At 48.4% G+C, this 15,709-nt stretch overlaps 1 protein-coding gene across 2 annotated transcripts in view; it reads left to right on the forward strand.

Annotated features, from left to right (window-relative positions):
• fgf10a (fibroblast growth factor 10a) overlaps positions 1-15,709 on the forward strand; it is a 238,236-nt gene that overhangs the window by 207,135 nt on the left and 15,392 nt on the right. For both annotated transcript variants that reach the window (XM_085972675.1, XM_085972685.1), the window contains one exon: positions 7,438-7,541. In XM_085972675.1, the coding sequence (XP_085828801.1) occupies positions 7,438-7,541 (104 nt within the window). The remainder of the gene's footprint in view (positions 1-7,437; positions 7,542-15,709) is intronic.

A 15,709-nucleotide genomic window follows, 5' to 3' on the forward strand; every position in this document is an offset into this window, starting at 1 on the left:
TAGCAGATGCCTCGGTTGAGGAGGTCCTGAGTTAGGGTGGTGAGAGGGGCTTCCCAGGAGCTCACACTGAAGAAGTGTGTGAGGCTCCAACTTTCTGCAGCTGCTCCTAAGGCTTCAAATAGTTCCCCCAAGCCTTGATCAACAAGGTCCTGCAGCCTGCAAATGCTGCCTCTTTAAATATCTTCAGCCCTCAGCGACCTGCTGCTGCAAAGCAAGCAAGCCAGCTGTTTTCACGCCAGCTCTCATCGGCGGGGTTCCCCGCAGGCGGCTTTCAGGTGGGGAAAGCCCCAAAGTCGCAACGGCACGGGAAAATCCACTTCAACAAGCGGATAATTGCTTGTTAGTGCTCCGACGACCAGTCCCGCCAGCGGCGGGCGGGACTGAAGCGGGGCACGTGAAAACGGCAGTCCGAAAGTCGGACGGGGCGGGGAATCAGGCGGGAGGGGTCCCGACCCGCTTTTTCCGCAATTTTCGGACCACGGCCGCATGAAAAGCCGCCCGACAGCTGCCCGAAAATCGGGGCCTATGTTTTCAAAATCCTTTTCTACTGGCTTCTCTGGGGTTACTATGTTTCGTAGTAAGCCATACGTTTTTGCACCCATTGAATTCAACAATACCAGCGTTTTCTTGTCATCTGGCACTTCATTCGCCTTACAGTATACTTCTATGTGTTCGACACATGTCGGCCAATCTTCGACTTCATTGTCGAACACTGTGATACTGCCACTCTTCGGCATTTTTGGGTGTGGTTAGACTGGCTTAAAATGGCGTCTCCCGCGCTTTCCTTTCTTCCCCGCTGCGGCTTAAAATGGCGTCTCCCGCGCTTTCCTTTCTTCCCCGCTGCGGCTTAAAATGGCGTCTCCCGCGCTGCTGCCAATGCCGCTCTCGGCGGTCCTTGTGGCAAATGGCGACACCCTGTGGGTTTCGTGCGCTGCTCCTGCACTGCTGCCAACGCCGCTCTCTGCGGTCCTCGTGGCAATGGCAGCGCCTCGCGTTTTCCTGCGCGCCTCTCTCCCCCGTTGATGCTGCTCGGCCCTTGAACACCGGCTGCGCTCTGCTCTCTCGCATCTCTCTCCCCCATTGACGCTGCTCGGCCCTTGAACACCGGCTGCGCTCTGCTCGCTCTCTTCTCTCTCCCCCGTTGACGCCGCTCGGTCCTGAACACCGGCTGCGCCCTGTGCGCTCTGCCCTCTCTCTCTCCCCCGTCGACGCAGCTCGGCCTTTTTCTGTGCCGCTCGGTCGGGCTCTAGCCCGTCGCTGTCCGGGAAGAGTCTGCGCAGTACCTGTTGCCAGCCCGTTTCGCTGGACCACCGTGACTGGAAAGCCAAGCCTGGCTCTCGACAGCCTCCCCTGCGATGCTCAAATCTCCGCTGGATGACTGGGCGGTTGCCCGTGGTCGACGCCCATGCTTCTGGACTCGACCTTCTTCCACTGTTCTCCAGGAGCGAATCCCTGGGAGGTGATGCAGAGTTGCAGGTAGGTTCGAATCTGCCTCGTCGCCAATATTAGGTCCGTGTATCTTAATGTTGTGTCCTTCAATAATCAGACAACAGACTGCAGGGAACGATTCAACAGGTGTTTACTGAATGAGGGTTACTCTAGAACTAACTGTACAGATCACTACTCAGAGTTTATATACAGGTGTGGTCACTGCCGGTACTACAGTATACAGGAGCTGTAAAAAGTAGTTCTCCCGTTAAAGGTACATACATTACAGATTTCATGAATGCCACTCATGTTGGGAGCACTGGTAGCGCATACCTCATATATATTTTTTGTCCTTTCCTATTGATTTTAATGGATGGGAAATCATGGCATGCACATCTGCAATATCCCAAAAGCACTGCCAGTGTGCAAGGTTCTACCTGGGAGCGATTCCATAAAACTGGCCATTTCGATATCACCGTGACAAAAGTTTAGTTTACAGCTTTACTCCTCCCACTCCCAAACAAGAAAAGAAAAGCTTTGTCAAACACATTTTCACGAAGACCTTTAATCTTTGAGTTAGCGGAAGATGCACAATGGATACAATATGTGGAATTTTTTTCTGCAAAGGTTGACCTTATAACCTGTTTAATGATGAAACACAGTTGTAAGTAGGTGAAATATCCATTTGGCGGACACCTGTCACTTATAATTCTATATTTATGTTGCACATAAAAGTGAATCAGGTTAAAAATTTTAATTGAACAATTACGTCATAAAAATTTGCATTTGATTTTTTTTTAGCCATTGAATTAGGAATGATCCACCAATGTACATTTACCTGACAAATTGTGCAGAATTGAGCAAAATTATGCAGCATACAGCAAACCAGTGTCATACAGGAATAACAACAGAAAATGTTGGAAAAAACTCAGCAGGCCAGGCAACATCCGTGGAGAGAGAAATAGAGTCAACGTTTCAGGTCGAAACCCTTCGTCAGGACTGAAAAAACACAGGAAATGAAACAGATTAAAAGGCCAGTTTGGGGGCTGGGAAATGGGGATGAGAGGACAAAAGAGAAGTGAAGAGACATTAAGAGGTATTCAAAACGAGACAAAATGGTGATAGGACTAGTAAAGAGACAAAAGACGGCTCTAGATTAGGTGTGAAATGCGCTGGCAGAATGAGAGACAGCTGCCATGTGGGAGAGAAAAAAAGGGGGAAGGGCACAAAACAAAGGTGTGGATAAAAAATATATGTAAAAATGTAATAGGGGCCGAGGTTATGATCTGAAATTGTTGAACTCGATATTGAGTCCGGAAGGCTGTAAAGTGCCTAATCGGTGCCTGGAGACCCACCAGAAACTGGCCGGGACACAATGAACATATGCTAATCAAGCTCAGCTGATGTCGTTGGGAACCCAAGCACCATTTTCACCTTGGTCTGCATTGCTAGTTCCTGCTTCCACCCACCAGCCACAGGCGATACAGGTTCGGCAGGCCGGATCCTCAGCTGTTCTCAGCTGTGGCTCAGTTGGTAGCACACTTGCTTCTGAGTCAGAAGGTTGTGGGTTCAAGTCCCACTCCAGGGATTTGAGCACATAAAGCTAGGCTGACACTCCAGTGCAGTACTGAGGAAGTGCTGCACTGTCAGAGATGCCCTCTTTCGGATGAGACGTTAAACCGAGGCCCCGTCTGCTCTCTCAGGTGGCCGTAAGAGATCCCATGGCACTATTTCTAAGAAGACCAGAGGAGTTATCCTTGGTGTCCTGGCCAATATTTATCCCTCAACCAACATAACAAAAACAGATTATCTGGTCATTATCACAATGCTGTTTGTGGGAGCTTGCTGTGTGCAAATTGGCTGTCGCGCTTCCCACATTACAACAGTGACTACACTTCAAAAAGCACTTCATTGGCTGTAAAGCACTTTCAGACATCCAGTGGCCGTGAAAGGTGCTATATAAATGCAAGTCTTCCTTTCTTTCTCTGGGAAAACACTGAAAATATTGGGGGGATATTTGGCTTGAATTATATCGTGTTTTTTTTACTACTTAAATGATTTCAAAGTGCTGTAATGACTGCAGAGCGTTCTGAAGTCTCAAGGGGCTGCTGGCATTACACTTTTTTCTTAATGGTGTCCTTCTGGCATGACTGACAACCAACTGCTACATCTAGCACAGCATTGTCTGTAGCAGTCAAGGTCACTGCAGCCCTGAACTTCCTTGCCTTCGGCTCCTTCCAAGCTGTCAGAGGGGATATCAGTAACACCAGTCAGTCTGCAGTTCATGCTTGCATTAAGCAGGTGACTGAGGTCATGTTTCTTAAAGCAAGCACTTTCATCACTTTCCCTATGGACAACCGGGAGCAGCAGAATAGAGCTCTCGGGTTCGCACAAATTGCAGAGCTCCCCCAAGTCCAGGCCCTCTGAATCATTTACTGCACCCATATCGCCCTGCAGGCTCCTTCACATGGCCCTTTTGCCTTCATGAATCACAAGGATTTCCACTCCATTAATGTGTGATGACCAACGGCGCATCATGCAGGTCTGTGCCTACTTTCCTAGCAGCTGCCATGAAGCTTTTATATTGCACCAATCCTCCATCCCCTCATTCTTTTACGCTGCACGGCAAGTGAGAGGCTGTCCGCTTGGGACAAGAGCTATCCCTTGCACACTTGGCTCACAACTTCTCTCAGGAATTCATGCTCGGCAGCCAAATTGTGATCCGTGGGTCAACAAAAGTCCTCTTAGAGCAGACGACTAGATGCCTGGACAAGTCTGGTGGTTTTCTGCAATACAAACCATAACGAGAGTCCTGTATGACACGGGTAAGATAGCAAAATACTGCGGATGCTGGAAATCCAAAATAACAACAGAAAATGCTGGAAAAACTCAGCAGGCCAGGCAACATCCGTGGAGAGAGAAGTAGAGTCAAGCTCGAGGAACAGCACCTCATCTTCCGATTAGGCACTTTACAGCCTTCCGGACTCAATATCGAGTTCAACAATTTCAGATCATAACCTCGGCCCCTATTACATTTTTACATATATTTTTTATCCACACCTTTGTTTTGTGCCCTTCCCCCTTTTTTTCTCTCCCACATGGCAGCTGTCTCTCATTCTGCCAGCGCATTTCACACCTAATCTAGAGCCGTCTTTTGTCTCGTTACTAGTCCTATCACCATTTTGTCTCGTTTTGAATACCTCTTAATGTCTCTTCACTTCTCTTTTGTCCTCTCATCCCCATTTCCCAGCCCCCAAACTGGCCTTTTAATCTGTTTCATTTCCTGTGTTTTTTCAGTCCTGACGAAGGGTTTCGACCTGAAACGTTGACTCTATTTCTCTCTCCATGGATGTTGCCTGGCCTGCTGAGTTTTTTCCAACATTTTCTGTTGTTATTCCTGTATGACACTGGTTTGCTGTATGCTGCATAATTTTGCTCTGCACCGGGGGCAATAGTGAAACCACCATTGGAGGAGGCCCTTCAGCCTGATAAGGGAAAGGAGACTGATGACATAGTGAGGAAGCGGGAGGAGGAACATTTGCTTGCAGCCAGAGCTCTTCAGCAGCAGCTCATTGAAGAGCTTGCACCCTCAAATAAACTGGTTTTCATGTCAACTAATGTTGCAGGGTCACCAGTTACTACAAGAACCCTCTCTGCCCACAACAATTTCAAAAAGAATGATCATTTTATACCTTATACAAAAAGTCTAGCACTAATTATCATTCAGATGTGAGCCCCCAATGCATGTGTCTTACTCTAGTGCTCATACAAGGTGCTCCTCCAGTGGCTGCAACATGGGAGGGGGAGGGCTGATGTGGTTCAAGGATCCTTGAGATGTTCATGGTCAGCGACCTCTAGGAGCTCAGGCCTGAGAAAGTCTGGGTGCAGACTGCAGCAACTTGTAGGTTCTTGCTCAGGCTAACATCCCCAGCATCGAAGCTCTGACCACGCTCGATCAGCTCCGATGGACGGGTCACATTGTCCGCATGCCCCATATGAGACTCCCAAAACAAGCGCTCTACTCGGCAAGAGAGCCCCAGGTGGGCAGAGGAAATGCTTCAAGGACAACCTCAAAGCCTCCTTGAAAAAGTGTAACATCCCCACCGACACCTGGGAATCCCTGGCCCAAGACCGCACAAAGTGGAGGAGAAGCATCCGGGAAGGCGCCGAACACCTCGAGCCTCTTCGCCGGGAGCAAGCGGAAGCCAAGCGCAGGCAGCGCAAGGAGCGCACGTCAACCCAAGCACCCCACCCTCCCACCCCTTCAACCACCATCTGCCCCACCTGTGACAGAAACTGTAGGTCCCGCATTGGACTCATCAGTCACCTGCGAACTCATTTTTAATGTGGAAGCAAGCCATCCTCGGTTCCGAGGGACTGTCTAAGAAGAAGAAATCTGCCTTACCACATTGCTTAACATTTCATCCAAATGCCTGCTCATTGGTATCAATACTGCTTGATTCCTAATGAGGTAACTTTGGAATTGATGGTTGTCTACTGTTTATGTTGAACAATCATGAAAATATTTAATTAAAAAAAAGTAAAACCTTACTTAGAATATTTATCAATGTAGATGTTAATAAGTGTAATAATCACAGTCATATCTGGAAAACTTAAAGGATACATTGGACATCCATGATGTCTCCTTTATGGTGTTTCTATCATTTACTTTTTATCTTGTGCTTTTCTTCATAGCTCCAATGTTAGAATATCAAGTTTAGCATTGATTCAAATGTTTGTTTGAGTTCGTGTTGATTAGTCTGTCTCAGTTTGGCCAAACCAGATCATTTCCAGTCAAGTGTATGGAAATTCTCTTCAAAGTGCAAGAAGCTAGAGGGACATTATACTGGCCTTACCATGTCCTGCTGCTTGGGGAATGAATGACTGAGCCAGAAAATGCTGGGGGTTATTTTCATTTTCAGCGTATGTTGTCAGTGGCTGGAGGGATCGGAGCGCCCAATGTTGCCAGAAAGAGGCCAAAGCCATAGAACTGGTGAACTGCTCGTGTATTTCTAAAACTGATTGGCAGCTTGCCGATTGGTGGTGGGGGGGGGCAGGGCAAACAGGAGATCCAGCAGCCCAGCCGTAGACCTAAACCAGCACAGGGTTCGTTAAAGGGCAGGGGCAGGACTATAAGGGTAGGGTACGGTGGAAGGTTAGGCAACAGTCAGGAGGATTTTTGTGGAGGCACAGGAAGAGCCAACATGCTCACCCAGCCACCCAAACCTGAATTTTGGCCTCTTCTGAGCTGCCTGTGGTGATCACTTTAAGCTGGTTTGGCTACTTTACCGCTCAGCGTCAGTGACCAGGGCTTGCGCAGCACAGGTACTGCACGTTTTCAGTTCAAAACTGCATTGAGCTCCTATAAACGTCATAAGACCCTGAAGCACATATTAATGAGGCTTCCACCTATTTCCGGCAGGAGCCCTGGTCGCCTATTTCGCCCGTTGTTCCAAAAGTGCAATGGGTGCAAAGACAGCAGGATGCTTCTCATTGTGATTTTAATCTCACTACTGCTCTGCTTCTGCTGAAAAGCTGGGGGTGGGTAGGTAGAGATCAAAATCTGCCTCAAAGTCTTTTTCCTCACTTCATACTCAATGGCAGTACTTTAAGTTCTGTTACAGCACAATTCAGATCAGATGGAATGAAACATTTGTCCTTTGTTGATTCAGCATTGCCAGCCAACCAATCTCTGCTACATCATTCACCTTTTTCTATCCTCTCACGGTGAGACAGAGAAATGAATATCACATGGTGCAGAACTCAAGTGTAGTTGAGGACTTGAGTTTACTGTGAACAAGCTAATGTTGTTTCAACGTCATTTCCGTGACACCCTGAATTGCCATCGTTTCCTCCGTAGAGCATATTTACAGCATGAGGAATATGACATTTTTACAATCTCTGTTCAAATCATTTTCCTTTTAGCAATAGCCGGTATTTAAGCTATATTCTCTGAACTAGCCCCTGCTGCAGTCTTCATGGTAACAGGATTATTTTGTTTTGTTTCAGGTATACTGAAAATTACATCTGTGGAAGTTGGGGTTGTGGCTATTAAAGCAATTAACAGCAATTATTACTTGGCCATGAACAAGAGAGGAAAGATCTATGGCTCAGTAAGTACTCTTTAAAAGCATTTCAATTATAATGCAGTTAAAAAGAGATTATAATGATTAATGGCTTCATTATCTGCAGGTTATTATGTGGTCAGCAATTGACTTAGTTACTAATAGGCCATATCAACTGTCAGATTACTGCTGGGTTTGGTTCGATTGATTAGATTAGATTTAATTGAACTAATTGTTGAAGAATTACTGTATTAACTTTATTCCTCGTTTGGTTTTCTGGGATACTGTGGGATCTAAGCAAGCCTTTCCTCTTTTAATGCTTCGATTTTTATTCTCATCCACTTTTTCCTCTCCATCTGTCCCGAAGATGGCAACTCATACTGGGGTACAGCTCCACAGGTACTGGGTGGCCCCATCCGGTACCTCACCTCACCTCACCCAAGAGGACATTCTTCATATATGAGTTTACAGCTTTTCAACTGTGACGATGTCATAGTTCAGCCCAATCTTGTCCACATGCATATGTTTTCCTTCAGTACAACAATCAGGAGCAGGAACCATAGCTGATTCACCCCTCCTTCCAGTCTAGAGGGACCAGGGCTAATTGTAGCATCCCAACTGCCACTCAGCTAACTTGGCACCGAATAAGGGTCACAGATCTGTCATTATTATCCTTCAGTATTTGAAAATAAGCCCAAAGTACGCACTGTATATTCAAAACAAAATAAAAACAGCTTTTGAAAGGATATGTTTAGTCCTGTTTACATTGCAATTAAATCCCCAACATCACATGCTTGGCAATACAATTGAATTACGAAAGTCAAATATTACCACCATTTTCCTGGGAGTTTTGACATGGACACAGAAACTAATTAATTTTCTCTAGGATGTTATTATTTTGCTGTGGTGTGTATGGGCTTTTGTCATTATAACAACTAGCATTTACATAAACGTTAAAGCAAAATACTGCGGATGCTGGAAATCTGAAATAAAAACAGAAAATGCTGGAAATACTCAGCAGGTCAGGCAGCATCTGTAGAGAGAGAAACAGAGTTAACAGGGTCGATTTTCCCGAAGCTGTCGGGAAGAAGGTGGGACTGCAACTTTCGGGTTTTAGACCTGCCTACATCGATGTCCAGCCAATCCGCGCGATTTTCCCTTGATTGACCTTGTTGAGCCCGCCCAGTGGGCTCAGCAGGCCAATTAAGGGCCACCCGGCAACAGGTGACATCACAGACTGCAATTTCATCTGTCAAGAGTTCTTGACAGATGAAATATCAGTGTTTCACAGCTGTTTGAAGCTGCCAAACACTGACAGTCTGAGTTCTAACATGAGTCCTTCTACACAAACTCAGTTAGAACTCTCAGCAGCACTCAAAGCTGAAGGCTGTCACTTTTCACAGATCGCAGCCATTCAGCTTTAAGTGCCGGCTGAGTGATGCGTTCCCGACGCCTACAGGAAGAAAGGCTGTTAAGGTAAGTACAGGTAAGTAAAAGTTCTTTACACACTTTAGACACACCAAACACACTTACCTTTGCACTCATGCAACCATCACTCACCTGAACACCGACATCGCGACCCCTCCAACTCCTTCAACCCGACGGCCCACCTGCTCTAACCTGCCGTGGTTTGGAGCCGTCGGGAATCCCACACGACACCCCTCAAAATAGGGATTAGGCTAAAAACTGCCTGTTAACTACCTGTTAACAGTCAGTTAATTGGCACTAATCCCTTCCCGCCTGGGGTCGGCGGGTCCCAGCGCGGGGCGGGTAACCGCCGCATCTGAAACTTGCATGGAGCGGGGTTTTGGGCGAGTTGGTGTCCAGACCCCCGAATTCGGGATTTCCCCCCCCCCCCACACGCCTGAAACCCCGCCTGACGGCTCCAGGAAAATCGACCCCAACGTTTCAGGTCGGTGAAGGTCATCCAGCTGAAACTTTAACTCTGTTCCTCTCTACACAGATGCTGCCTGACCTGCTGAGTACTTCCAGCATTTTCTGTTTTTATTTTAGCATTTACATAAAGCTGCTGGTGTAAGCGAACGTCTCAGAGCACTTTTGAAGGCAAGTAGCTGGTCAACAGCTGGAAAAGTAGGAATTTGGAGAGATCTAGAGAATGATTTTTGGGAAGCTTTTCAAGGCAGAGAATCGGGGCTGCGCAAGCAGCTCGCGCCCCAACCAGGAAGCTCGAGGCCAGCCCAAAATGGGCCGCGGGCCTCATTAACATTTTCTGTGAGAGCTGCTGGGACCGATCTCCTCTCCACAGGCACCTCGCATTTTAAATAGAAGGGGAGTTGGAGTGGGTAATGGGGGGCGACAATCGTGAGGAATGTGGAGTCGAGGGAGCACTCCTGCTCCTCCTGGCTCCACAGGACGTTTACTGAAAAGGTTTTTTTTTCCAAAAAAACTTGCCTTGAATTGGCAGCCGCTGAAGAATCCTGGGCAGGCCAGGCCCAACGCCTGACCCACTTGTCATTGCACAATCTATGTGAGGGGACTGTAAACCGACATCAGGCCCCTCAGTTACACATGTAAGGGATCTAACATCAGTTTTAGACAGCTGCCAGGGAAGTCTGAAAAATGGCCCAACCCAATTGGTGATCGGACATTATTCAGACATCCTCAGGGTGCAGGACGTTGGTCCCCAAGTTTTACAGCCTAATAACTGAAAGGATGGTCTCCAATGGTGGAGAAGAAGGAGCAGGAAATCAGGAGTAATCCAGAGTCAGAGGAGTGGAGAGAGCTGGCTGGGTCATATGGCCACAGAAGATTGCTCAGATAGTGTGGAGTGAAGTAATGGGGGGATTGAACTGAGGATATTTCAAATGGAGAGTTTGAACTCAAAGGGGGAAAAATTCAGTTGGTTGCTCCTCCCGTTAGTGCCTTAAGAGGGCGCTAATGGGGCGCAAAGCAACTAGCGCCCGGGCACGGCGATTTTTGCGTTACTCACGAAATTAACCAGACATTTTGCGGCGGCGCTAAACAATACCAGCCGATCTCCTGCGCGCGCAGATCTTGACGTCATTCGAGAGTGCAACGCTGTTGTGACACCCCGGGACGGAAATTGAGTGGCACCCCCCCTCGTTTCTGCCTGGCGCAACCAAGGACAGGTAGACTGGAATGCTTCCCAGTTGCTGTGGGGCTGGGGGGGCGCTATTTAAAGGGGGCCTCTTCCTGGCTTTTGTGTGGTAGCCATTTTTGCACCACTCATTCTGAGAGAGAGAGTGAGATTTTGAGAGAGACAAAGAGAGAAAGAGAGACTTCTGCATTGAGTCAACGCTGTCTGAGGTAGTTTTGGCTTCTGACCATAATTTTGCAGGTACTTTGGTTTTTGACCTTCATAACTTTGATTGCCTAGATACTATGGGGGCTGCAATGGATGGGGACGTCGTCCTTCTCTATCACATTCAGAGGGCACAGAGACGCAGAGAGAGAGTGGCAATCATGGCCAGATGGAGGAGGGCCAACAGGCCTCTGTACAGGAGACCTTACCCTCCCAGGGCTTTTCGCCAACAGTTCTCCTACATTAATATTTCTGAGGAGCAGTGTTTGCAAAGGCTGCGCTTCAGCAACGATGTGGTCACTGATCTCTGCCACCTGCTTCAGCCAGATCTGCAGCCTCAACTGAAGAGCAGGACGTCTCTATCGGTGGCAGTGAAGATAACAGTGGCTCTCAACTTTTATGCCACCGGCTCCTTTCAAGCAGCTACTGGGGACATCGGCAATATCTCCCAGTTCGCGGTGCATTGCTGCATCCGTCAGGTCACAAATGCCTACTTTAAAAGTAGACGAGAGTACATCTCTTTCCCCATAACCTCAGACAAGCAGCAAGAATGCGCAATGGGCTTTGCGATGATAGCGGGCTTCCCCATGGTGCAGGGCGCCATTGACTACACGCATGTGGCTTTGCGTGCGCTGCATGAGAATGCCGAGGATTTCCGCAACCGAAAGGGCTACCATTCCTTAAACGTTCAGTTGGTCTGTGACTACAGACAGCTGATACTCGCTGTCAATGCCCACTTTCCTGGCAGCAGCCACGATGCCTTCATCCTGTGCCAGACTTCTGTGGCAGACCTTTTCCAGGCACCGCATCACCCAGCTGGTTGGCTTCTCGGGGACAAGGGATATCCTCTGTGCAACTGGCTGATGACACCGCTCCGTACGCCCAACACCCCTGCTGAGCTGTGATACAATGAGAGCCATCAAGCTACCAGGAACATCGTTGAGCACACAATCGGCGTGCTCAAGCAACGGTTCCGCTGTCTGGACCATTCTGGAGGAGCCCTTCAGTACTCGCCTGAGTGAGTCTCCCACTTCGTTGTTGTGTGCTGCATGCTGCATAATCTTGCAGTCCTCAGGACCCAGCCAATGCCACCAGGCATTGGAGCACCAGCAGAGGAGGAGGAGGAAGAGGAGGAGGAAGATGAGGATGATCATCAGCTGCACCAAGGCGGGAGGGAGGCACACAATGTACAAAGTGGAAGGGCCGTCCGTCAAAGGCTCATAGCAAGTCGCTTCTAGGCCCCTTCTGAGGAAATGGCTTCTGCCATTCAAACAACCTGAATAAAACCGTCCCGCAATCCTTAAGCCGGTCAAGGCAACAATGATTGCAAAGACCAAACATGTACATTTTGAATACAGAAACTTATTTATTTTACAAACTCTGTGTGTCTCATTTCCGCATGACAAACTAATAGAAAGAAACACAAAAAAAACCAGTCATTAACATAACTGGCTCTCACAACATGGAGACAATGTCCAAAACAGTTAAAAAAATTTGACCACGAACCTCGGCCTTTAATAAAACAATGAACAACATTTTGTCACACCTCCTACTTTTTGCCCTTTGAGGGTGATCTCCTTCCCTTGCGAAATTCCCCCTTTCCCACCCTGCAGCTCCTCCGTAATGGGACCCCAGTGGCTGGAGCAAGGCTGGTGGAAGGCTGCTGATTGTCACAACCTGACACTGCAGATGCCCTTGAAGGACGGCCTCGACCAGCTCTGGGCCTAGAGGGCCCGGCTGCAGACTGCAGCAACTCTGCATGGGCGGCAGCAGTCTGTCCTACAGGCGGTGGCAAGTGCAGTGGAGAAGTGACAGTGGTGGCAGCAGGAATGCTGTCATCTTGAGAGAGGACAGCAACTCCCTGCTCGACCGACACACTGGCACTCCCATGGGGCAGCACTTCAGCATCTGGAGCAATCTGCGGGAGCACAGATTGCTGGCCTGCTGTGGCGCGGTGAGAGCCCTGGGGAAATGTGTCCGAACCAACGAGGATGGCAGCAGTCAGTGCTCACGTGGCCTCAATCTGCGTCTGCATGAGAGCAGCCAGTGCAGCACTAAGCATTTGCGTGGCAGCCGCCTGTGCTACAGCAAAGTGCTCCACACTCCTTGCCAGTGATTTCAATGGATTTGGGCACTCTTGCCACTGCAGCCATGAGCTCAGTGTGCCTGTGCTCCGCCTGGGCACTCATTTCAGCGAGGACCTGCTCCTCCTCTGCGTCCAGTGCAGTAGAACTCGAGGCCATACTCTCCTTCCGGGGAGAAGGCCCCCGAGCTTCCCTACCCCCATCGTGTTGCTGCAGCCAGCTGGGCCCTGGAGCTTCACCCTCATCAGACCATTCCCCCCTGCTCCCTTCCAGGGAAGGCATGTTCCCAGTGTGGGCATGGGCTTCCTCGGGAGAGGGTGGCGCTGATGCTCCGGCTTCCTCTTCCTCCTTGCCTTCAGCTTCACTCCCACTGGCAGCTTGAGGGCCCGTCTCCTCACCTGGTGAATCACCATCTGAAAGCAGGGAGGTACAAGAATAATAATAATAATTCAACTTTATTGTCATTGTACAATGCACAAGTACATGAACAACGAAATGTGATCTTGCAAGCTCCCATGAGCCCAGTACAAATAACATTAACATTTAACGTAAATAGCACCGTCCTGGGAGAAGCAAAGCCGCTGCGTCTGTGCGCGCCGCCATTCCATTTCCACCATTCCGACAATCTTCAGTCCAACGCCCTGGCCTGCTCACCAGCCGCCCCTCCCAGGGCTCCTTCTGTGACCTTCTCACCAACTGCCCCTTCTACGGGGCTCCTTCCGTGACCTTCTGCACCTGGTCTTCCCTGATGGTCACCCCTCCAGGTACTAACCAGGCCTGGCTCTGCTTAGCTTCCAAGCCTTAGACCAGCAAGGGAGGCATGAGTGCAGCGATTTAGTAATTTGGATTGAAAGTGTCAAAGGCTGGTGTTGTGAGGAACAAGTGGAAGGAGAGAGGACAAAAAGGTGATGACCTTACCATTGCTGTCCAGAACGGGGTCTGTAGTGTATGTGCCTTTAAGAGCCCAGGTGTGCTGTAATGCCGGTAATGGCCACTCGGGCTATATAAGCCTGTATATTGTGTATATCCGTTAGAACCCCCCCCCAGACTTTGCTTAGTAAACACCTATGAACCAACTCCTGTCTTCAGTGTCTTTATCAACACACGGACACTACAGTGGCAATGAAGTGGAAATGGACTTACCTGCAATTCGGCAGCACCTCCAGGACATCGATTCCTCCAGCGTCCAGAAGACTCCAAAAAAAAAGTGAGAGAAGCTGTGGTTTCACCAGCTGGCCAAGCTGGTGGCAGGTACTGCGCTAATCCTTCCTGGGCATCAGGCTGGGGCTCCAGCGGCTGGCTCTACAGCTGAGACAGGCAGCGAAATCGGAGGCAAGCAATAACGGACTGGGAGAGAGCACTCAGGAGACGGCCGGCGCGGCAAGCAGGTCAGCGTTCAGACCTGCAGAGAAAGTCCGGCGGGAACGAGTCTCCAACTGTAAACAAATAAAATAAAAATTAAAAAAAAACAAAGAACGGAAACCGCGGGAAACAGCGTTGTCATCGGCAGCAGAGGCGGGAAAGCGCGGGAAGTGCCATATCTTTGCTGCTGAAAAGAAAGAAAAGCGCAGGAAGCACCATATCTTTTCTGAAATGCCTAAGTCTGGCAATATTGATGCTTTTGACAGCAAAATAGAGGATTGGACCACATACGTGGAAAGAGTAGAGGTATATTGCACTGCAAATGGAATAGAAGATGAAAAAAAAGCTTCAGTACTGCTGAACCTAATGGGCGCAAAGGCATACGGGCTGTTACAAAATTTAATCACTCCAGCCAAACCAAAGGACAAGAATTTTAAAGAAATTGTTGATACCCTGCAGGAGCACTTAAACCCAGCACCGCTGCTGATAGCGGAACGATTCAAAATCTTCAAGAGAAATCAACACAAGAATGAAAGTAACGCTGATTACCTAACCGAATTAAGAAAGCTATCAAAGTACTGCCAATTCGGGGCAGGACTAGCAGATTATCTTCGAGACAAATTCGTTTGCGGTCTCTTAAGTGAAGGAACACAAAAAAGGCTGCTTTCTGAAAAAGATTTAACATTGGACAAAGCTTTCAGTATGGCTGTATCATACGAAGCAGCAGCAAGAGGAGCTGCAGAGATACAACAAAAGACACAGGACTTCGGCACCCATGAAATGACACAGGGTTTTGAAAGATGTTATCGCTGCGGCAGATCCACCCATAACCAGAAGGTCTGCTGGTTCAAGGACAAAGCATGCAGGCAATGCGGAAAGATTGGACACATTGCACGGGTATGCCGATCTGGACAAAATAAATCCACAGACAGAAAAAAAAAAATCAATAAAGGAAGGTACAGGAAGGTACAAATGATGACGGACAGTAGCTCCGAAGACCAGAAGAGCAATAGCAACTCCGAAAACAAGAGACTAAACTGTCTCAAATTACATAATGTACTTGCCAAAGATGATTACCAAACCATTTGGGTTACCCTCACGATAGCAGGGTCCCCTGTTAAAATGGAGCTAGATACAGGATCAGCTCTAACCGTAATGATTACGAGAGGCTATTTTTGCATATACCTCTAAAAGACACATCCATTATCTTAAAAACATATACAGGGCAGAAAGTACAACCCAAAGGAAAAATAAGGGTGCCTGTTGTATACAACGGCAAAGAAATACAAAAGTTGTATTTATACATTCTACAAGATGCATAGTGGTTAGCACTGTTGCCTCACAGCGCCAGAGACCCGGGTTCGAATCCGGCCTCGGGCGACTGTCTGTGTGGAGTTTGCACATTCTCCCCATGTTTGCGTGGGTTTTCTCCGGGTGCTCCGGTTTCCTCCCACAGTCCAAAGATGTGCGGGTTAGGTTGATTGGCT

This window comes from Somniosus microcephalus, chromosome 2 (assembly GCF_052327205.1).
Source record: "Somniosus microcephalus isolate GS21.2 chromosome 2, FLI_Smic_1.0, whole genome shotgun sequence".
Classification (NCBI taxonomy): domain Eukaryota; kingdom Metazoa; phylum Chordata; class Chondrichthyes; order Squaliformes; family Somniosidae; genus Somniosus; species Somniosus microcephalus.